Source organism: Drosophila guanche, unplaced genomic scaffold (assembly GCF_900245975.1).
Source record: "Drosophila guanche unplaced genomic scaffold, DGUA_6, whole genome shotgun sequence".
Classification (NCBI taxonomy): Eukaryota; Metazoa; Arthropoda; class Insecta; order Diptera; family Drosophilidae; genus Drosophila; species Drosophila guanche.
In genome coordinates, this window is record NW_022995744.1 from 662,808 (window position 1) to 687,239 (window position 24,432).

A 24,432-nucleotide genomic window follows, 5' to 3' on the forward strand; every position below is an offset into this window, starting at 1 on the left:
TTGGGTTTATTTTGGGCACAACCTTGACTATAATTGAGGGCAAAATAAATGAATTCAGACCACGTGACACTTTTCGTTTTAGTAAGGCGCCAATTCTTCGCCCATTCGGTCTTTATTATATAGTGGTAGTAATTTAAATAACTCGCCAGTAAGCCGCATAAAAAAGCATTTATCACAGTCGATATAATTGTATTCACTCTCACAAGTCATATTTATATGAATTTACGGTCTCGTTCATGCACATGTTTATAAATCATATGCCAGATGAGGATATATTGGCGGAAATTAAATTTTGTTGGCTGCGGATATTCGGTCTTCCTTCAAAGGGAGCAGATAAGTGCAGAGAGGAGCGGAACACTATTCAGAGTGGAGCTCTCTGTAACCGCATTATCCGCTGCTAAACACCTAACTGCGCCTACAGTGCCGCTGAAAAGTTTGGTCAAGCCCGCCAAGCCTCACTCAGCTCACAATACGAGTATGACGCCAAATATTGCAGCGCATACATAAACTCAAATGCAAAGAGTAGGGGACATTGGGAATGGCATAAACAGAGAAGAGTGTATGGTGAATGTTTTTATACACTGGGCCTGTATGTGTGGCATGGTCTAATGGCATTTTCAAATAGCTTAGCGCAAAAACTTCATACAAAAATCACTCACACACTCTAACACTCTCTAGACTCTAGAGCCATTTCAGGCCATCAAAAACGGCTACAACAACAACAACAAAAATGGCGACGTTTCAATTGCATTTCCGTTTGTACCAGTTTTCTTTTCCAAACTCATAAGTTTTAGACGACATCAACGGCACCGACAACGACGACGACGTGACCAGCTCACTCTTTTTTATACCCGGTATTCGAAGAATAAATAGGGTATATCGTGTTTGTGTGGAGTACAGTGGAGTAAAGTACTCACATATATATATTCTTGATCAGAATCAATAGCCGAGTCGATATGGCCATGCGTGTTTGTCCGTCCACCTGTCCGTCTTTTTGTTGTCCTATTACTACTGAGTACCGGGTATAAGAGCTGTGACGGGTAAGAAGCGTCTCACACGTCCCTTCTCGTTCTACTTCTAGTAGTTCAACTTGGGGCACGGTACTGGGTAAAACCAGCTGCTGTGGTTGACAGCGCGGGACAACTGTTTGCAAATTCTAGTAAGTTTTCAATACGTCACAATGGTAGATTACCACTTTTTAGTGGTTTAATTTACATGCGGAACCCATTTGGTGTTTCTTTGGTGGGCAATGGAAAGTTATCTAAATATTAATTATGAAGGATAAGAAATAGACAATATAAATTTGCTGAGGAATACAAAACATTTGATTTTCATAATAAAATACAATTACACTACTTCTGAAAAACCAAACCTTTTCCAAACCTTCTTTTTCTGAAAAACTGAGGGCTTTACATTTTGTTTAAAGAGTTACGGTTTATTTTTATATAGCAAAACTTTTTTATGGGAATTTTTGAAACTTGTTATTTTTTTGTATCGGTTTTTTTAGAGGGCGATTCGTTTTTTCACATAACTTAAGTATTTTAAATTTGGTTGAAATGAACTTAACCGTTCTATAAAGCCGTTCTGTAAAGATGAATGAATCTAAACTGTGTGCTCAAAAATTTTGTGGTTTTAGATAACCGTTTGAAAAAATTAAGCTTTGAAATGCATAAATGGGTATTTTATTTCGTTTTCCTACGAAATTGTTTTTCGAGGTGACTTTAAAAACAAATGAAAAAAATACCAACAAAAAGTGTTCATCAAACCAGCCCCATATCTATCAGAAAAAGTCGAATAGTGTTATTAAACTAACATTATGTAGTACCAAGAACAAAATTTTACTCTGGCTGGGATTCGAGTTTTCGCTCTGCATTTTTATCGCTGCCAAAATATGTGCTTTAATTTCGGCAACATTAAGGGGCATTATTTAGACATATACAGAATACAGAATGTGCGCCCCTATATTTAGAATAAAATATTTTTAGATTGTAAATTTTTTCATTGTCACAAAGTAAGGGTATCAAAAGTTTCCCAAAAAAATATGAAAATATTTTTTTTTTATGCGGTTAACCACACAGCGGCTCCCCTGTATTGGCAGAACAGCTATCTTCAAGTGAAAGTTGTTGTGCATGGGAAAAACAACGGAAGTTTGGCCACCTTTCCCCACCGACTTACACTTTACACTTGAGTTGCTTGACAACTTTTACCATTAGCGGAACAACGTACAGGCATAGACACAGACAAGACAAAGCCACCGACATCCACACAATATGGCACACACCAGTCGAATTTGTAGTCAGCGCCATCAATTCAAGTTGAAGACATTCCCCAGTCCCTCGCAGGCGTGTGTTTTATTGCCCTCTGCGCTATGGGGGCGACAGGAATGTCGGCCTGCTGCTTTGCAGCACTCCGGCACTGTACGGTGAATTTCGTTGTTTCGCATGGTTTAAACCGACTGACTCTTCCATCACGTCATCCAGAGAATTATGAAAATATGACGAGAGTAAGAGAAGCCATTGCATTCCTTACCCAACCATGCCCAAAAATGCCCAACCCAACCACACCAAACCAAACAAAGCCCAACCAAACTAAGGTAGCGGTTAAGTGGGGAGGTGCCAAGCTGTAAATAATTTATTTATTTTCTGCCTCCTTCCTCTTGTGTAAACTATTTGGAAGCGCTCCTTGTCTGAGAAAATGTATTGTAATTTATTACAATTGTTGTCAGTTGGCTTGCTGCATTTTTGGCAGCGCCCATTTCTGTGTATCCAAACCCAGGACAAATGAACAGAGTCCAAAAAAAAAACCTTCAAATTCTAATTACTGTCATTTGGCTGTGGTTTAAGTTTTTCTACCAGGCTGGCTGCGGCTGGGGTTTTGGCAACTTCTGCTCTGCCCTCCGCCAGCATAAATTGGCTTCCATGGAGCCAAAAACTTTTGAGTCCTCCCCGCTGTTTGTTTTCTTTTGATTAAGTTAATATTTTTTAATGTTAGTTTTTGGCTGGAAGTAGTAAAATGCAACTAAAATTAGTATTACTCATTTTAAACAAAACAAAAACTCGTTACCAGTTAATGGTCCCAGTGAGCAGAAGAAAGGAAGGAACACTGCAAAAGCAATTTAAGTGCGGGAAAATGAAGCATTTTTGTTGCTCGTTGATGATTTAAAGTGGAAAAATTTTAATTTCAGCTTTCATTCAAATTTACATTCCGCTTGGGCAGAAAAGCCAATAAGTTCCAACCCTTTTTATGTAGCCCGGCAATAAAGTTTTATAGATTTCAGACCGGGTAGTCAAAGTGTACTCTGTAAAAGGATGAGGAAGGTCAATCAGTCTAATCCTAAATGTTGACCGAAATTTTAAAACTTATGTAACTGCAAAACTTATTCTTGGAGTCGCGGGTATTATAAAGTGTCATGCCTACCATATGTAAAATATTATATTGAAGCGTCATAGCGTTCTCGTACTTGCCTTTACCGCCTGCAGCAGTTTAAAAATGTCCTTGGATATTTGTTTAACCCAACTCCTTGTTATTGCTATGATTTATGTTGTTTCTGGTGATGCAATTAAATACGCTGATATATGTTCTTTTTACATAACAATCAATTTGCGCAATGCTTTTCTGTTGCCAGTCAAGCTAGCGTTGTGATTGTATTGTGCATTCTTTTTCTAAGGCAAGGTATTAGCAATTTCCTAACAGGTTTGAGGACACCATCTCTCCTACACCGCATTTGTATGCGTTTGATCACAACAATAAGCTAAATAACATACAAAAATTTTAAATAAATATTTGGAACCTTTGCATTTGGATGCCATAGAAATAGTCTCTTTTGCCAACAGTTGTCCGCTCTTGAAGGATTTATAAGTTTCGGCGAGCTTGCTATTCAGCATTGCGACTCCGCCAAGCGGCGAAACGATTCAGAGTCTTGCAAACCAATGACAGTTTAATTAATTGCCGCACTGTAATGCGTTTTAAATTGTCATGTTTATACATAAAACGAGAAGGGACGCGTGAGACGCTTCTTACGCGTCACAACTTTTATACCCTGCACTCAGTACTACAACTGCACCTTAGCGGTCTTTTGCCAAATTTTAAATTTTTTCTTCAACTGTCATCTACATCTACAACACTTCTCACACCAACACGCTCCTTATCTCGCCGCCCTTCCACTGCACTAGGCCCACACACTGCAGACTCGCGGCAGAGGCAGAGGCAACGCCCGCACACGAACAAAAAAACAGATATAAGCTGCGGGACGGGGTGGGTTAAAAGTCGGCAGTGGCGTCGGCAGGGGGAGGGCAGAGGCAGAGGCCGAGTGAAGCAGAAGCACAGTGTGAATGGGAGAATGTAAAAAGAACAACAAAAGCTGCAGGACAGGGTGGGTTTAGCCACTGGAAATTAATTTCTTCATTGTGGCTATAATAATTTTCCAATCGGATCCCAATTTGGTGATCTGATAGATATGGCAAATCCCTACGGAATGGCGTTTTTAGTTTTCTTTTATCTTCAAAATTGTATATTTTTGAGGTTTTCGCCCTTTTTCCTGGGGGAAAGGGGGCGGGGCTAATTTTTGAAATACACTTGTTTCAGTGTGAGCAGACAGAAATCTGGATGCAAAACTTGGTGGCTCTAGCTTTTATGGTCTCTGAGATCCAGGCGCTCAACAAGACTGACGGGTAGACGGACGGACAGACAGACATGGCTCAATCGACTCGGCTATTGATGCTGATCAAGAATATATATACTTTATGGGGTCGGAAACGTTTCCTTCTGTGTGTTACATACATTCACTTTGTGCACAAATACAATAGACCCTATTTACTCTTCGAGTAATGGGTATAAAAAGTTGGTTTGGTTCCTTGAGGAAAAAAATATCGATTTTGTCGAGTAGTGTAATTTTCGCTTGTTCATATCAAACAACTGACTTTAAAAGCTGTTATTTTAAGAGTGGTTAGCACTGTTAATTATTAGGTATGTAACTTTAAAGGCTGGTGTTATTCTTATGTTTATCGGTTAAAAAAATACTATATTATCGACTTTTGAAAAATGTGATTCTGCCAGAAAAAGTGGTCAAAAAAATGGAAAAAGTGGAGGAAATTTTAAAGTAATAAAACAAAAAATAATTATATCTTATTTTTATTCGAAACAATAATATTTCTGATACTTATTACATAAAAAACAGTTGCTTACATGGTAATTTTAAGGGAGTTTTAAATGGTATCATTGAAACAAACTAAGAAAAATTATCTGAAAAGTGTCAAATGGAAAACCACCATCAAAAATAACTTACTCTTATCTCCATTTTATATCAATATACTTACTTAGATGCATAATTTTACAAACTTAGGATGAAATTGTCCCATTGTCGGAAACGCCTGTGTGGCTGACTGGTTTGATAATATTGATTTTTTTTTATCATTGTTGTCAATAATTGTTTTTATAGTTCGATGATGTTTTTCCAATTTTTCAACACCTACATATTTTCATAGGAATTTTCATAAGAATACCCATTTTTCACACGGCACGCTAATGCCATTATAAAGGCCGCAGCAGCAACAGCAGGCGAATTAAAATGTCAACCAGCATGAATATCGAGTGAGTGTATATAAATTAATGCCCTGCATACGAGATTGCATGACCAGAAGTGTATCTGTGTGCGTTAAGCAATGGCATGCATCTGTTCTGATTTGATAAGACGCTTAAGTGCATCGGCTGGACTAATTTATTAAAGTGCTTTATTAATGCCCCTAACGAAATACTTCCCTCAATTGAGATGGGCGTCCGTTGCTTTGCTTTTGAGGCTTGCGAACGACCTTAATTGTGTGCAGTACCAGAAGGAAAACATGAGCACCCGGAGACAATGGTGGTCTGGGTCACATTTTCCGAGTCAATGCGCTTGCAACATGCGCAATATTAATAGGCGTATACGTAAGCAGAATCTCTTGTTCTCGTTGTTGTTGTGGCTTTTGCCATAATTGCAAAACGCCTTGAGACTATGAACGTGCTAGCACCCATGACTAAAGCAAGATGTACATTTCTATTCATTTTGTGTGCTAGTACAAAATATTATATCCATCCTGACGTTACAAGAGGCAACTATAGTTGCTTCATGGATTGTAATCATCATGCAGACCAGTCGTATGTAAAAAGAGATAATAAAATAAAGAACAATTGAATGAGAATCCGAGTGTGTGCCTATTTATTGATTCGCCAAGAGCCTCCTACAAATTCAGAAGTGGGATTAATACCTAAAAGCCGCTTCTTACGCGTCACAACTTTTATACCCGGCACTCAGTACTACATCTGTACCTTAGCGGTGTTTTGTCAAATTTTAAATATTTTCTTCATCTGTCATCTACATCTTCAACACTTCTCACACCAACATGCTCCGTTAGCATGTCTGCAGACTTGAGGCAGAGGCAGCGCCCGCACACAAAAAAAAAATAAATATAAGCTGCGGGTTAGGTATATAAGGTTTATACACTGGTTTCAGTGTGAGCATACAGCAGTCCGGTGGCAAAATTTGGTGGCTCTAGCTCTTATAGTCTCCGAGAACTAGCCGACAAACAAGACGGACGGACGGACAGACGGACAGACAGACAGACAGACATGGTTCTATCGACCCGGCTATTGATGCTGATCAAGAATATATATACTTTATGGGGTCGGAAACGCTTCCTTCTGTGCGTTACATACAACCGTTATTCACACAAATACAATATACCCTATTTACTCTTTGAGTACCGGGAAGAAATTTTATTGTGTTATTCATATCATTCATTGACATCGGCTAAACAACGTCGACTACCATCAGAGATGTCGGATTTGGTTGGAGCAGGTGGGTATTCATCGGCGCAACTGCGCGAGTGGCTTGGATCCCTAGAATAACCAAAATACGGGACCAAAGCACCCATAGCAGACCGACTAAACGTAGTCCTGGTAGAGAAACGCGGACAGGGGCCACGGAAGAAGAGTCGGTCCAGAACATTCCAGTCTCCCCAGAAAAAAATCTAACGGTGAGGGCATGGAAGAGACCAATACGGCGACGCCGTCTGGCGTGCCAGGCAGCAACGACCCGACGAATATAGAGAAAAAGGTGCCAGAATACACGACGGTTCAATCAAATGAACTCGAATGGTTGAAACTACGAGTTGAGTTGCTGAAGTTCCAGAACGAGAGAGAGTGAGTGGAGGAAGAGAAGAGCGGACAGCAGCGGCTGGAAACTTTGAATAGAGCCTGTAGTTGCTAAACTTAGCTAAAGACATGTTGCCATCATACCACGGCAACACTTCTAGTGTGGACGGTGACGTCACGGCCTGGATCGCACAGTTCAAAGCGACAGCGAATATAAACAAACTTTCGGACGAAAAATCGCTCTTGTTGTCAAAGTTAAATGACAGTGCCTTAATGTGGCTACATTCTGAGGAGGAGCACCTTACCATGCCGATTGAGCAGCTGTTGATCCTATTGGAGGATTCATTCCAACAAAAGGAGAGCAAACGGGCCCTCCGTCGCAAGTTCGAGGCGTGTGAATGGATACGGGACGCGGAATTCGCCCGATACTTTAGCGACAAAATGAGGCTGGCTGATGAGGATCCTCCCATGCTGCTCGTCGCCGACGGCTGCGTACCCTTCTTTGGAAGCATGATTTTTCCAAACGCTCGTAGCAATTAATACGGCGCCACGAAGCACCGCATGTGAGCTTGGCGTCGCAATGTCTCATCCGGTATGCCCTCTATGATTCCGTCGATTAGCTCCTCCACGTATATGGCAATACGGGCCATTGCCTGTGGAGGATCCTGAACACCAATTCGCTGCTACAACTGCAACGTGCGGGGGCACATGGCAGGGGAGTGCCAAAAGCTCAAACGCGAGAAAGGAGCGTGCTACAACTGCGGCAGCACGAATCATCAGGTAACTCATTGCCACGAGCGGAAAGATAAAGTACATCATGAATACTTACGAAGGTTTAACATTTTCATTAAAAGTAACAGTAACATATGTTTGTCCTTAGATTGCCTCATCGACTCAGGAAGCCCAATAAGTTTCATGAAGATAGCGTGCCTCTCACGATTACATGACATTAATAATCAAATAGATTTAAGTTCAAATCACTCCCAGAAATATAAACATTTAAGTTTTTATAACTTTACGTGTTATAAAAACGAAAGCAAAGTGAAGAAGCCCTCATATGTTTATATACTGTTACAACAGTAAACTTTACGTTCTCGGGAAAGCAGATGGTTTTGTAATTTCTAACAACGAACAGGTTATTTTGAACTTTTATTAGTGGCAAACGAGTCGATGGGCAATCAGACTGTGCTAGGTAGAGATTCTATGAGACTATGTAAATTCAAGATTGTAAGTGACATGATCACAAAGAATAAGATTAAGGAAAAAAGCACAGGTAATACCGAAAGGGGAAAGATGAAGGAAAATGAATCTGAAACAGTGGGCGAAAGGGTCGGAAAAAATGATAGTGAAACAGAAAATGAATGTGAAACAGAAAAGGAATGTGAAACAGAAAATGAGTGTCAAATGGAAAAGGAATATGAAACAGAAAATGAGTGTCAAATGGAAAAGAAAGGCGAAACAGAAAATGAGTGAAACAGAAAATGCGAGTGAAACGGAAAAAGAATACGAAACGGAAAATGAGTGTGAGACGGAAAATGATTGTGAAACGGAAGATGAAGGTGAACTAGAAGAAAAATGGCCAATAAAGAGCGGGCATAAGGTCAAGATAGAGTTCAGGGGGGACGCCAGTAATGAACAATCCGGGGCAGTGGCCCTAGTAGAGGGCGACGAAAGGTGTGAGAATTTAGTTGCGAACTTTAGTGTCCTACCAGCCGAATATTCGACTGTAGTCAAGTACTGAAAGAGCGGCTCAGATGCTTAGTTAAGACAGCGTATGTAGACGTAAACAGACCGAATGTTCCGGAGACCAAGTGGGAGATGAAATTAAATTTTGAAAGCCAAAGGCCGTTCCACTATCCGCCTAGAAGACTGTCATATAGCGAAAAGTCGCAGGTACAAAAGATGATAGACGAGTTTCGCCCATAGTCCTAATAAAAAAGAAAACCGGAGAATTAAGTCTGTGCGTCGATTGTCAAACACTTAATAAAGGCATGACAAAAGACTGCTTTCCTTCTCCGCTGATAGACGACCTGTTGGCTAAACTGTCACACAAAAAGCTCTTCACTAAGCTCGACTTGAAAAATGGATACTTTCATGTGTTCATGCATAAAGACTCGGTTAAGTACACATCTTTCACGACCCCCATGGGACAATATGAGTGGTTAAGAATGCCCTTCGGGCTACGCAACGATTCTGCTGTATTCCAAAGTAAAGCAGGACAAAGTCATAATATAGTTGGACGACATAATGATAGCAACGAGGGATGCGGACAGTCATATGGAAGTGTTACAAGAGGTAATGAAACGTTTAGTAGCGAACAAGCTCGAACTAAGGTTAGACAAGTGCGAATTTTTACAGTCAGAAGTCAAGTACTTGGGTTATTCTATTTCGGGAAACGGGATCAAGCCAGACACAAGAGGACTACAAGCAGTAAAAGAATTCCCAATTCCAGAAGTACAAAGTACAAACGAACGAAGTACAAAGTTTCTTAGGACTGTGCTCATATTTCCGACCGTTTGTAAAGGATTGTTCAACAAAGGCTAAGCCACTCTACGATCTGGTCAAAAAAGACAGGAAGTTTAGTACTACCGAATTGGAGTGCTTCGAACAGCTAAAAAATAATTTACTGGAAGCACCGATTTTAGCGTTGTATAACCCTAAAGATCGGACAGACTTACACTGCGAACAAGTTCATTGGGTTTCGGAGCAATACTATTGCAGAAGAAGGGTGATGGCAAGTTGCACCCAGTATTTTACTTTTCTAAAAGAACGACAGTTACTGAGGCAAAGTACCACAGCTTCGAATTAGAGACACTGGCGATAATTTACGCACTACAGCGGATCAGAATATTTGTTCAAGGCATACCCTTCAAAATAGTGACAGACTGTAGTGCGCTGACCATGACGCTGAATAAAAAAGAACTTAACACTCGAATAGCCCGCTGGGCGCTAGAATTAAAAAATTGTGACTACAAATTAGAGCACAGGGCAGGAAGCAGAATTCAACATGTGGGTTCTCTGAGCAGGGTGACGCAGGTACTGACCTTGGAAACTAACACCTTCGAAGAGATGATAATATCGAAATATGATAATATGAAAAGTTACTGGTTCACAAACGTCAGAGCGAAAGCCTAGCGGCAAAAAGAGAGCTGCCTTAAGTGTAAGCATGGAAAAGACCAAGGATTCTTACACAGTATAGACACAGGATCAGTACCTTTTGACGTTGTGCATATCGACCATTTTGGGCCAGTCGACAAAGGCAGAGCAAACAAGCATATCTTAGTGGTCATAGATGCATTCACCAAGTTTGTAAGACTTTACACTACAAAGACCACCAGTACAAAAGAAGCGGTAAAAGCAGTTAAGGACTACTTCCGAGCGTACAGCAGACCTAGATGCATTGTTTCAGACAGAGGGAGCTGTTTTACGTCAAAAGAATTTGGAGAATTTTTAGAACAAAACAATGTCAATCACATAAAGATAGCAACGGGATCGCCGCAAGCCAACGGACAAGTAGAGAGAGTAAACAGAAGTTTAGGCCCCATGATCGCAAAGTTAGTCGACCCAGATAAATGTGTACATTGGGATAAAGTAGTGTAGACAGTTGAACATGCTCTTAACAACACGGTACAAAGGACGATTAACGAACGCCCTAGCCGAATTTTATTTGGAGTCTCGCAAAGAGGTGAAGTGTCTGATCCTCTAAGCGGCTGCCTAGAAGAACTAAAAAATCACAGGAATCCGAGAAACCTGGAAGTAATTAGGATAAATGCAAACACCCACCAAGAAAAAGTTCAGTCTTACAACAAGGCAACCGAAACAAGACGGAAAAAGCCACACGTTTACGGTTATAATGATATAGTCATGATTAAAAACTTTGACACCCATATAGGAGTTTCTAAAAAAATTGTTCCAAAATTCAAAGACAGAGTGACAAAAGTGTTAAGAAATTATAGATACATCTTAGAAGATGTAGAGAGATTTCAAAAGTCAAGGATACCGTACAAAGGAGTATGGGTAGTAGCGAACATGAAACCATAGTCGAATTGTAGCAGGTTTTAAGCATTTTATCTTTGAATAAGCGCGCGTTGGTATAGTCCACGACACCGATACATCGAGTGGAGATATCAATAGGTTAAGTCACTAACCTATACTATTTGGTTAGTGGTTAAGTAGATCACTAACGACTATCGATAAGAGGGGAATCGGGATTGCGGGAAGAAAGGGAGTTGAATTGTAATCATCATGCAGACCGGTCGTATGTAAAAAGAGAAAATAAACTAAAGTACAATTGAATGAGAATCCGAGTGTGTGCCTACTTATTGATTCGCCAAGAGACTCCTACAATTGTTTTATGGCCAGAAAGTCATTTAATTAAAGTAAAGCCATTTTTCAAAAATCGGATCAATCGACGGCTGCTGACCGAGCCAATTATTTCTGGGGCTTTCAGACGAACTTATTGGCAAACTTCACTGAGAAAAAAATCAAACAATACACAAGTAAACCGATGAAGGACGGCAATTAATCGGTAAAAATCCAATGACCAGTGCCTCTACTACTCGTGCTCCAGAAACAGGTCCTGCCGCTACAGAAGTTACGTGTTCCAACTCTCAATTCAATCACAGCGACAGACAACTCAAAAATGTAATTGATGACGTAGTCAGAAAATCATTAAATTCACACACAATGGAGCCGAAAGAGACGAATATGCGAGCATATGCCAGCTATGAGTCAGACACGAGAAGCGAAACTGTACACAAAAAATGTCCTGTCTCTGTTTATATTTGTATCGAGCAATTAAAAAATCATTGCAGCAGCAGCAGCATACAACAGGAAGTCACCAGAGTGGGATATGATGGAATATGTACATCTCTTTAATGGAAAGCATCTTGCTGACTGATAGACTAAGTAGAAAGCATCCTTCGAAAAACAACACTATTCTACTCTCTACACCATCTAAAAGATAACCGAAACTCAACTCGACTAAGTAGAAAGCCTCCTTCTAAAAACAACACTATTCTACTCTCTAAACCATCTAAAAGATAACCGAAACTCAAGAAGAAATTAAGGAAAGCTCTTTACTTGGGAAATAGATAAAATAAATAAAAAAATAATAATAAATACCAGATAAAAATTGAACTGATGTGCAAAAATTCCATTAAAGCACCATTGTATCAACAACATTAAAATCAGTACAAATGATTTCGCAGTTGTGAATCAGACATGTCATAAACATTCATTTGTATGTTTATGTGTTGCGCATACGCATGGCCTGCACCTTATGTTTAAAGTAGCGCTTAAAGAACGATAAGATTAAAGAGAGAGGGGCGACTGAGATTTGTCTTGGCGTTGTAAATGAAAAGGATCACGAACACGCAAATGCGCCATTTATGTCGTCAGGTGCAGTGAACGTAGACAGCTTCCTTAGCCGTTCCACAGCCCTTCCACCCGCCTACAGTGAACCAACCACCCCCAGTCGGTTCATCCACATTTCACATCCCTGGCGCGTGCAACACGTAAATGGCAGCGAAATTTATCAAACGCTTTATAGCCCAAAGGCGAGCGCTGATGTTTTGGCCTGGTTGTGGCGAGGTGTGGATACCAGGGACCGTGCCGTGTGGGGCTGTTTTGTTTAATCTTGTTCACATGTCCCTGCAGCTTGTTTGGCCATAACTTTGCTGCCTCCCTGGCTGCTGGCTCAGCCACGAAGCGGGGAAATCATTGACGTTAAATCTGCTTTCTCTCTCTAAGTCCCCTGTCTGACCGACCGACCGCCATTTTATATGCAGTTAATTACAACGCGGCCGACCTTGCGTGCTTTTCTTCTTCTGGCTTCTTGGTCTTACTCTTCTTGGCATGCGGCTCACGTTTGTGCCAAAAATCTTAATTTCTTTACGAGCTGTGGCTCTGACCTAGCCCTGGAAAGAAAAGCTACCAGCTCTGCGTGTCCGGTTTTGCTGACCAGCACTTTTCCTGGGCGCAGCGGTGGCCATCATTCATAATTGGCGTGCTGCACCTTTAAGGCGTATTTATGGCACAGTGGCATTGTCGGTCAGGTAGGGCCAATTTGGGGAAGTTGCAACTAAATTACATAATATATATCTAATTTTAAAGGTAAAGTGGCAGTTTCTGCATTAGTATGGAATTTCATTTAAGTCCATCAAAGAAATTTACAAATTACATTAGAAATAAATGAAAGAGTGAAAAAAGAAAACGAAGTATTGAAATATTGAATGTAACCAATTCCCGCTGCAACATTTCCCAACGTACTTTAATTTGTACTTAATAATTACAACAATCGCATAAATTCCATTAGTCTATTTTTGTACAAGTTTATCTTAAAATCATTAATAGTAGTTGGAAAATTAAAGAGGAGTGACGTGTGAGACTCTTCTTACTCGTCACCACTTTTGTACCCGGTAATCAGGCAGTATTAGTAGTTTTTTCGTATTTTCCATTGTACATTTTAAATCAGATCACTTCGCACACCATCACGCCCTTTTAGCTCGCCACCCTCCCCCAGTAACACACACTGCATGAGGCGAGCATGTGCGAGTGAGAAAGAATGAGCAACAAGAAACAAAAAGCTGCTGGATGGGGTGGGGGTAGCCACAGCAAATACATTTCTTTTTTCTGGTTATGTTAATAATCTAATCTAGTCCCAATTCTATGATCTAATCGAGGTGATCAATACCTACGGAATTTTTATACCCGGTACTCGAAGAGAAAATAGGGTATTGTATTTGTGGGGAATAACGGTTGTATGTAACGCACTGAATGAAACGTTTTCGACCCCATAAAGTATATATATTCTTGATCAGCATCAATAGACGAGTCGAAAGAGCCGTGTCTGTCTGTCCGTCTGTCCGTCTTGTTTGTCGGCTAGTTCTCAGAGACTAGAAGAGCTAGAGACACCAAATTTTGGCTCCAGACTGCTGTATGCTCACACTGAAACCAGTGTATTTCAAAAATGAGCCACGCCCTCTTCCGCCCCCTCAAAAGGACGTCTGCCTCGCGCAGGCACGTCTCTGCCTCTGCAGCGTCTCTTGACAAATAACCGCTAAGGTGCAGATGTACGTAGTACTGAGACATGTGACGCGCAACAGCAGATTTTCGGTGTTTGTGGTGGTGGAACGGGCGGGACCTAATTTTGAAATACACTTGAAATGCTCGGATATCCCAGCCATCTAGATGCAACATTTGGTGGCTCTAGCTCTTATAGTCTCTGATATACAGGCGCTCATAAGGATGGACAGACGGACGGACGGACGGATAGACGGATAGACAGAAAAACATAGATAGACTTGGCTAATGAGGCCGATCAAGAATATAAATACTCTATGGGGTCGGAAACGTTTCCTTCTGTGCGTGACATATGTACATCCACATTCGAGCACAAATACAATATTCCCCCTTTTACTCTTCGAGTACCGGGTATAAAAATCCTAACAAAATCTTTTACAAATAAAAAATAGTTCCATTTAATGCCAATAAAGCATCCCTTTTACATTCTTAAGTTTTGATTAATAATTTTTTTTTTAAGTTTTCAATTGAAAAAAAAAAAAAAATTTCCAACTCAATCACTCCCCCTATTGTACTACACACTCGAATGTTATGCGACCTTTGCATGACTAAAAGTTCCAAATTATGAGGGCACGAGCCGACCCTACTCAGTGTTTAGCGCAAGCAGTGCAATTATTTGTGCTGCTTTACAAGGTTAATGCAATTTGCTGCACCCAAAATCATTCAAATTTCGTTCCGGCACAGCGAGAATAGTCCCGCGTGCCCGAGATTGATGAATAAATTATCATAAATGATTTTTTAAACAGTGTGCCTGGTGAGCATGCCGCAAAATTAATTTATATTATAAGCCAGCTCTCCAAGACGTTTCAGGATGAACTTCTGCGTACTTTTCTCTCTCCTCTTTTGCATACATTTATAATTTCCCTAAGTGAAACGCCACAAGTTTCCAAATTGGCCTTTTTCGCGTGAGAGCGCCCGAAGTGGCTGGTGATTTTATATGCATTTCCCATTTGATTTGTATATACCAGTACGATGAGCTTTCTCTAGCGGACTCCTGCTCCTGCTCTCCTATTGTTCTTTTTTGCCTTTTGTACACTGCTCAAAGCGCGGCGTGGGGATTGCAGGATAGTGCCGTCGGCTCTACAGGAGGTCGGACGCTCGTCTTCATCATAAGTTATGATTTCATATGAGAGCGAAGGCAGCCAGGAGGTGGCATGCTGTGCTTTTGTTTGCCCGCCGAGAGCTAGGCGCCGAAATGCCTTTGTCGGTTTGGTTTTATCCAGAGTTGCAGCTACATACGTGGCCGCACCGCACACGGTGCCATGGTCGGCTCAGAACCCGCAGCCGGAGCCAAAGCCAAAGCTAAAGCTACTGTTGAAACTCAGAGCGTGGGCAGGAACTGGCAATGAGGGACTTTTGTCGGCTCCCTCCTTGTCTTGAGCGCTAGCATTCTTTGACTCTGGCTGCACTAGATAGATGGCTGGTGCTGGCTTTTGACTTTGGTCGTTATCGATTATAACTTGCTTGAATTCACGCTATTTACTCTTCCTCGTCCTGACACTGTTCGCAGTCCCATTTCATTTCTTTCGCCTTCCCCAAACATAAGGTGGAAACTTTTTCAATATATGTTCAAGGGACATGTAGGATATGCAGACAATTGATTGCTGAGCCCGCATGCTGCGAGTGATTTGTGAAGATTCCACTTTTAATAGCTGCCTCGTGGAAGTTGTGGGGAAACGGACTTAGAAAACAAATATCTTCGGAAAGAGCTCGGGACTCTAAAAAGATGCATACTTGATTGATTTTGCGCACGGATATCCACGAGATATCGATGAATCCATCCCAAACGATCTGTCATCGAGCTACAATGGCAAAGGCATTGAAGTTAGTTTGAAGTGTTTTTATCAGCTGGGCCACTCATTAAGTCATACCATTAGTAGCCAGCCTTCGGCTTCTCTTTGCCTCTTTCTCTCTCTCTCTCTCTCTCTCTCTTCCTTTGGCACTACCACTCTCATTCGACCGTAGACCGTACAACCTAACCCCTAGTTCCTGCGATGGCGTTGCACCCCCGTCTCAGGTCACAACTTTAGCTAATTGTTGGTATTGTTACTTTTTTAGGGCTAAAATCCCACATTCCAGCCTAACAACGTAAGTGAGAGAGAGGCTCTCACACACACCAGTGCACACGCTCATTTGGCAAGAATGAGAACACAAAGGCTGAAGGAGAGAAAGCGAAAGTGTTTGCATGCAAAAATGTGGCACCCTCTTACCCCTGCCTCTTTTAAACTCCCACTCCATGGAAGACGGACCAAAACAAAGAAGAAAAGTCAAGCGATACCTCGCATTTTTAGGCCAAGTGACCGTTACACTGGTTGGAGAGTGAGTGGAAGTGGGACGGGTAGGACGGGTGGGACGGGTGGGACGGGAAACCTGACCGCAAAAAAGAAGCAAGGAAAAAGGCCAAAACTTTTTATTTATGTATACACATAGTTTTATATATGTACTTACATACATAACCCTTCATGTACTTACACACACATAGTACTGTTGCGAACAGAATTACTGGCACAACCTTATACATTATACCAAAATATTCAAATTTATATTGATTTTTCGAAGACGTGAAAACTTTCACTAAAACTTCAAAATAATGAAAGATGCAAAGTGCAAAATATGTGAATGAGAATCTGCGATGGGGCTCGGGGGGAGACTCACCTTGAACGCCTTAAATGAGGAGACCACATAGAAGGCGCCATCCTCCAGCTCATCCAAATGATACTTTCGGTCGCCGTCCATGGAGAAAACATAGCGTGCCCCTCGGGGAAGATCCATCTTGGGCGAGATCTTGTCCAGCAGGTTGTCCAGCGACGTCACATCGCGGCCGGGTCTATAGCGCAACTCCACACCGGGGAAGAACGGGTCCCCGTTGCGGTAAAAAACCACGCGCCGGGCCTTCCAATAGGAGAGATTGGAGTAGCGGGACGCTGCCGCACTAGAGATCTCCGGCCGCGATTTGGAGCGGACCAGTGGCACAACAGGCGGTTGCTCCGAGGTCTCACTCATATTTTCCAGGTAGCTCGGGCTGAGAGCCCGACTCTGATGGCCGCTATGGACACCACTCTGAACTCCACCCGAGCCGACGTTTCTGGACTGCCAGTAGTCGGGCACGTGCCGAATACCAACACCAAGAGCACTTCCAGCTGCTGCAGCAGATGCACCGACGATATTTGGCTGTAAGTCACCGGCCGTTAGGACCTCGTCCTCATCGTAGGGGGCATTCTGTATCCGGAAGCTGGACGATATATTACGCGTAGGACTCTTGACGGGGCTGCTGTGGTTGCTTTCGTTTTGCTGGTGATTGCCGCCACTGCTGTTGCTGTTGTTGTTGTTAATGTTGCCGCTGTGCTTGTTGCTAAAACTATTATTCCGCAGATTATCATCAAAGTGGGACACCGTTGTCTGGGTCGGTTTCGGTGTTGGCGAAACGTTTCCCTCGAGCTGTGCGTTCGAACTAATTTGTGGCATTGTTTGGCCGCCAAGCACGAACTCGTTATTAGCAGCTGCGACGCTACGACCATGCCCATCCCCATCCGCATCTCCTTCTAGGTCCCCGCCCCCGTTCCGACCATCCACATCCCTTTCCTCATCCGCCATGTCAGCGGCCTCGTGGGCCAGGTAATCGGCGTTTTCTTCGTTCATTTTCGTGTATGAAGTCGCGTTTTAGAAGGCTCTCTTGAGACGCCTGCTAGAAGCACCTGTACTTTCGTACGACACCTTGCGTGCTAGATTTGTTGTGGTCAAACGAATTGCTAGGGGCAGCAACACTGTCGTCGCGTCGACGCAATGAAATTCTTAGCGGCTCTTTTCTCAAGGCTCCTTCCTCTTCAAGTTTTTGTTCTCGTTCTAGCCGGCAGTCGTAGTTTCTCCAGCGATGTGTGATGTTCCACAATACTGCAAGAAAAAATATTAATTTACACTAATAGTTATCTGGACATATCCCTCTTCCGCATACACTTATCTAGTTGCCCCTACACGCATTCATATGTACGTTTGAATGCACTCTCAAGTGTCGCTCTCAAAGCTATTAAATGTTAGTCACAGTCTCTAGCCTTCCCCTCTGCCATCGATATGTCCGGAACTCTCAATACAATGTATCCATTGCGTCCCATTGTCCAGATTCTCTTCACAACTCCGCTTCCATCTCCACGCTAGAGCACTTTTCAATGGGCCCGTCCAGCGAGCACTCTACCAGCTCCCTTGTCCCAGTAAACAGACCAAAGAGCCCCACTCAACAATTTGGCGAGCACACTGCAAACATTCACACTTCTCGTGCACTGGAGAGGTTGAAAATATCGCTTACTATTTGCCCGGCTCTACTTTTTGCAACCCAGCTTCGCAACAAGTGGTAGGGGGGCCCTCGACGAAGGCAAAGCAGATTAAGAGTTGCAAGAACCGAAAAACTGCAGACGGCCGGAGTTCTGGGCCGGACTTAAGTGGCATAGGTCTCTTGGGTCTCTGACGAAACCACTCACACTCACTGACATAAAGCCACACAGCCATTCAAACCAATACATACATCCTTCTACTGCATTGGAGTTTCTTGTGTATTTTACAATTGCAACAAAAAATAAATATTTACTGCCAGTGGGAAAATTTGTTTCTTTTTTTTACCATTTTGTGGGTTTGAGTTTTACCTGCTTTATGCAAATTCGTTTTTACTCCAACCGTTGCAAGTTGTTTTATGGCCGTATATTTTTTCCTTTTTTGGGGCTTCTTTTGCGGCAATTAGGTTAATGACACTTTGGTCTGGCGGTTGTTGTTGCTTCTTGTTTTGGGTTATTTATGCACGAGCAGTTGTTGCTCTTGCCACAGCGCAGCAGTGAAAACAGGATGTGGCGGATAAGGACAAGGAGATGCCGGTGTCCTGCAGCAACAGCATCAGCATGCACTTCCACTAATTGACTATCAATCCTGCGCAATTGTCTTAACTTGTTTAAGGCACACTATCTTCCAGGGACACTCGGGGGAGTGGAGTGCAGCACACTGCACACACACAGAAACACACACATTAACTTGAATCAAATTTAATGAACTCAATAGAAAGTTTATCAAAACATATTCCAAACAAAAGTTGGCCAAAACAAAAGTGCGAAACTTTGCTCCTTTGGCTGCTTTTTCTTTCGCTCCTCGACGTTGCACAAGAAGAAATTCCGTGTGGCAACTTTGCCGGTCAAAGTGTTTTTGAAATGTGTTTCATGTGCCTCTGTTGTGCTTCCTCGGTCTCCACTGCCTTCTGCTGCTGCGACCTGCTGCCGTCTGGGTCCACTCTAAACTCGTCGTCGACGCAGCCAATTTTCCTCGGGAACTCCAGTAGAGGCCCATGCCGCTGCCCACCCCTCTCCTCATGGTTGTCCTCGCGCTTCGAATTACACGTTCACTTCTCCTCACTGTATGTGTGACTGACTGACTTATGGGGCTAATGCTGCCGCTGACGCTGCCGCTACCGTACTGCCCCTTATCGGTTCCTTTATATTTCCACTTCCACTTCTCCCTCGCAACCTCTCCTCATCTAATTGTGCTCTGCTTAAAGTCGTAGAAACCACAGGCAACGCTAAGCCCATAACCCAACCCTTACTCACACAGACTTGCACAGGGGAACACTATGGTCTGGCGTGGCATGGGGGCCAAACGTTAGGTTCTCTCAGCCACTTGGCTTTTCCACCTTTCCGAGTTTTCTGCCCTCTCCTTGCACTACTTATTACCTTAGGCAGTGGCATAGGCAGAGGGATCTTTCTCCTCTCTAATTATTGTGCTTGCTATAGAAGCTTTTGTTGGAAGTTAAGGAATTCCTATAGGTTTCATTGGTAGTATTTTCTGAGCCCTCGTTGCTTACCTGCCGGGATCTGAGCTAAACTCTTTAACAGGCAGGGGCTGATTGCTGAGGGTATAGCGATTTTCAGTATGCTTCACAATAATATTTTAAATAGATAGGTTTTTTTTTTCTTTTAGGTACAACATAGGCACTAGTTAATAAATTCTTGAAATCTGCTTCGATTATTGAGAAAAAAGTCTTAATTTGATGTTAGGTATTACTATAATATAAACAAAAAATATTGAAGAATATTGATTTGTAAATCTAGAAATATAAAATAAGTGCAAACAACAAAAAGTGCAAAATGGAGTACATGCGAGTTTTTTTATTTGTCGCTATTTAAAAGCCTCACACTTGTGTTTTTCTGGTTGCCTATTTATTAACAACAAAGTATCTACCACAAAAATTGGTTCAGTTTGCATCATTCGTCTAGAAGTTATGCGCGACGAAAGTCAGTTATTGTGAGTACTCACAAGTGCTCCCCACTGTACTGTATGTGTACACATTCTTTTCCAAGAAACTACCTGATATTCTGCAAGTTTCGCCAAATTTTTTGAGCATTTTAATACTCAAAGGGGTTTAGAATCTATCGATCAACGCTGCACGCTGTACCTACAATTGGCTGAAATATGGGTTTTAAAGGCAACTTTTCGATAGATTAAAAAATTAAGTTTGGTAATTTAGGTTCGTTGTTCATAATTATGTTAAAATACCTTAAGAAATTCACGGAGAGCGATTAATATAAAATTGTGTTAGTCAAAAAAATGTTTATTTCGCGTTTCGAGCCACTGCACCATCGTACGTACACGTCCTACACCTCGCACCCACCCACACTTACGGGCGGGGACAAAGCCCGAAGGGGAGAGGAAATCGCACTTTGGCTTATCGTGTTTGAATTGTTGTAGTTGTTGCAGTGTTACTGTATGTGTGAGCTTATATATTCGTATTTTGTCGTCGACTTAGTCAACGACGTCAACTTCCACCATCGTGCAGCACCTTATTCCCCACTCACATGCAACTTCTTTGGCGAAACAATTTGTGTGGATTTCAGTGCTTTAGGCAGGGATGTGAAATTTTCTGTGTAACGGTCGTCTCCCGCGCAAGCAACACTCCCAGCCAGAGCTCTGGCAGAGTTCCCCGCCCCACAAGCACATTTTTGGTCGGTTTGTTGAGAGGTGTATTGTACAGTTTTTTCATTTTTGTCCATTGTACAATTAGGCCAAACGTTTGGGGAAATTTGTTTTTATTACAATGCTATTACTCTTGATTTGTATTAGAAGGCGACGCTCTCTGGGAATAACATGGTGTGCCACCCAACCGTCACCCCGACTTCTTTAAATTAATCACATTTTTGTTGGGGCGACGCAACGTTTTTGATATTAATGTTTTATTTTAATACCATTTCCGGCGAGATGCGTGATTTGTGTATTGCGAGCCATATTCTCGAATGAGTATAAAATAATATTGTGACTAGATTTTGAAAATCTTTGACTATTTTATCAATAGCGGGTGCTGGGTGCTTATTTTGGTACGACTTAATGGGAGTTCCATTCATGTTACATATTTCCAACAATGTTCTATAAGCTTCTACTGCTTTTATTTTAGAACTATATACATTTCCCTAACATGCACAGAGCACAACAATCTAGTAGAGTTCAGCTAACAACTCAAGTAAGCTTCTTCTCTTCAACTCTCCCTCTTTTCAGAACAATCAGTATGTCCCAATCAGAGGACATACACATTTGTATGAGTGTATGGAATCTGCCATAATAAGCATCATGTGGCAGCGCGATAGCTAAGAGAAGTGCAGCAGTTCATGTGGCAGAACTCTCCAATGCACAACGATGCATTTCGTATTGCATACATTCCTGCGCCGTTCCACAACAAGAAGTTGCGGCGATGAGTTTGTGCAAAGGGCGCGGTCAGAAGTTGACAACGACGACAGAGCCAACAATGAGGCATTTTTAATGTAACCATTAAACAATGGCAACCAGGACAATGCCCAAACGCATACCCACAGCGAGACGGAAAGAAGCAGATTGACTGCAGTGGACAAAAAGTAAACCCAGCAAGCATTCTGGGAGAAGTTTGGTAAAGAATTTTCAAAGTTTTCAATGGTTAACACACAAATAAAAGCGAGTCGACTTCAGGATTAGAAAGGAAGTGATTTCAGTCTTTTGATCCAACACCACAAGTGTTTAAAAAAAGATAATAATACACAAAGCAGCTGAAAAGGTTTTTGATGCCCAATTTGGTAATATGATTCCAAATGTGATCCAAAATAAAACGAACACCATCTTGCCTGTGGGGTTATGGCCTAACAAAAGTTTACCCAAGTTCCAAGTATACATATAAATGTACATATAAGTGTACGGAAAGAAAAGTCAGTCTTCGACTGGATTCAGCTGCTGTCAGTCGCGCGAGAAAACTTATTAATACAAAGTATGATGCCCATGTCGCTACTAAAGGGAGACATTGAGGAATGCGACAGCCACGAGCATGCGAGCCAGGAACAGGCCGAACCAGGGTAGCGACATTTGGCCTAGCCATATACAACATATACAACCGCATCTGACTCCGATTCCGATTGGAGTAGGAGTACTCCATCTCCAACTCCAACACAGCCGAGTACTCGTGCTTTGTCTTCCCACTCAACTGCACTCTTGCAACTCCCGCCCACCAAGTCGAAGCTGTTGCGTTTTGCCGGCTTTCGTCCGATGAAGGGTACCGACCAAAGGCAAGGCGACCACAACAAGAGCCCCTCCTCGAATGGGAAAATGCCTGGCAAATGGTTTGGGGGAGGGGGGCTGACCAGGCAGCTGCCATGTCAAAATGAATGAATGAATGGGAAGGCATGACTCGAAGGCAAGGAAACTACAAGCAGACCAACAGCTTGAACAGCAGCACAAGGCAGAATGGCTGGGAGGATATTCATGTCAAGCTGGACTGCTGAAAAGAAAAGCACATGTCCTTAAATGTGTGAGAGAACAGAATGGTCGTCGTCGTCGTCGTCGTCGTCGTCGTCGTCGTCGTCGTCGTGTTCCTATTCGAGCACTTGTCGTCTTGTGCAAAAACTTTCAGTTGTCTCTGCAAGATAATGTGGGAATGCGATTGCCCAAATTTCCCACTTTTGGCAAGGCGTTCCTGTTGCGTGTAGGCGCAGTTTATTTTTGTTGCGTATGGAACACATTATGATTACGATTATGATCATCATGATCATAAGGAAATCTTGCACAATCTCTGCCTAACAAGTTCGTCACTTGACCCTTGCATAAGCAAATGTATACATTTTTTTGGAGTTTGACGCATCTTGTTGAGGAGCTCTGAACCCAGCTGGGCTGACAGCTATAGCTGAATATCTGACAGCAACAGAAACCTTTCCCGTTAATGAGTTATATGTATAAAGATCTAGTCGAAATGAGGAGTGCGGGATGAGGATTGTGGAGTGCACTTAGTGCCACATCCACATCTTTGGAATTTAATTCACTAACCTTTGCTTAGCCTTTTTTTGGGTTAAGCTCCGTCCGCCTTTTCCTGGCTATTTTGTCGTTAGTAAAGCAAATGAACAAAAAAGTTTTCTGCCAGGAAATTAGCATTTGGCAGCATTCGCTTTGAGGCGGTATTCCCCTTTCTGTCTCCCTCTCTCTCCTCCCTCTTCTCCGGAAAATGCAAATGCCTGGAAAAGTGTTACGGTTTTTGGGTTTTTCTCCCTTACTCTACCCTTCCCCTCTCACTGAACACCGTTGATGGGTAGCCATGATTAGTTTAGGTTGGGGAATCGCTGTGCCGCAGCAACCAGCGCCATCTGAATCCCTGTCCGCGCCACATGCCACATGCTCTGTCCGCGCGCTAGATCGGCGCACTGTTTTGGCATCAAATGTTTGGCGCTCCAACTCTGCTTTTAATATGATTGCGATTCGAGCTGCGGGCGCCATTGAGGCATTCACATGGTTGGATGTTCAGCTCGCGCCGCCACTGCACCAATGCACTGCTGATTTGTTGATACATTTTACCATTGCCGTTGCCTTTGCCTTTGCTGTTGTCTTTGTTGTATTTTTATACCCGGTACTCGAAGAGTTTAAGGGGTATACTAAATTTGTGCTCGCAGTTTCTAACCCCATAAAGTATGTATATTCATGATCTGGATCAATCGCCGTCTTTTTTACCTATCCGTCTGTCCGTACGTCCGTCCGTCTTGCTTGGCGCCTAGTTCTCAGACACTGTATGGGCTAGGGCCACTAGATTTTGCCTTCAGACTTTTAGGATATCACACCCTCACAAAAATTAACATATGTGGCATCCACAATTTTGAAGAAACGAGAATACCAAAAACATAGTTCCGTGGAGTATGACCATATCTGTTTCGTGCAGTGGACTGTGTCGGCCTATATCGGAGGATAACGAGCAAA

General features: G+C 42.4%; 1 protein-coding gene across 1 annotated transcript in view; it reads right to left on the reverse strand.

The window, feature by feature from the left end:
* Nucleotides 1-24,432, reverse strand: part of LOC117579766 (echinoderm microtubule-associated protein-like CG42247) — a 55,047-nt gene that overhangs the window by 29,745 nt on the left and 870 nt on the right. Inside the window, exon 2 of the mRNA XM_034265819.1 lies at nt 16,867-18,102. Coding sequence (XP_034121710.1) covers nt 16,867-17,850 — 984 coding nt within the window. The 5' untranslated portion in view covers nt 17,851-18,102. The remainder of the gene's footprint in view (nt 1-16,866; nt 18,103-24,432) is intronic.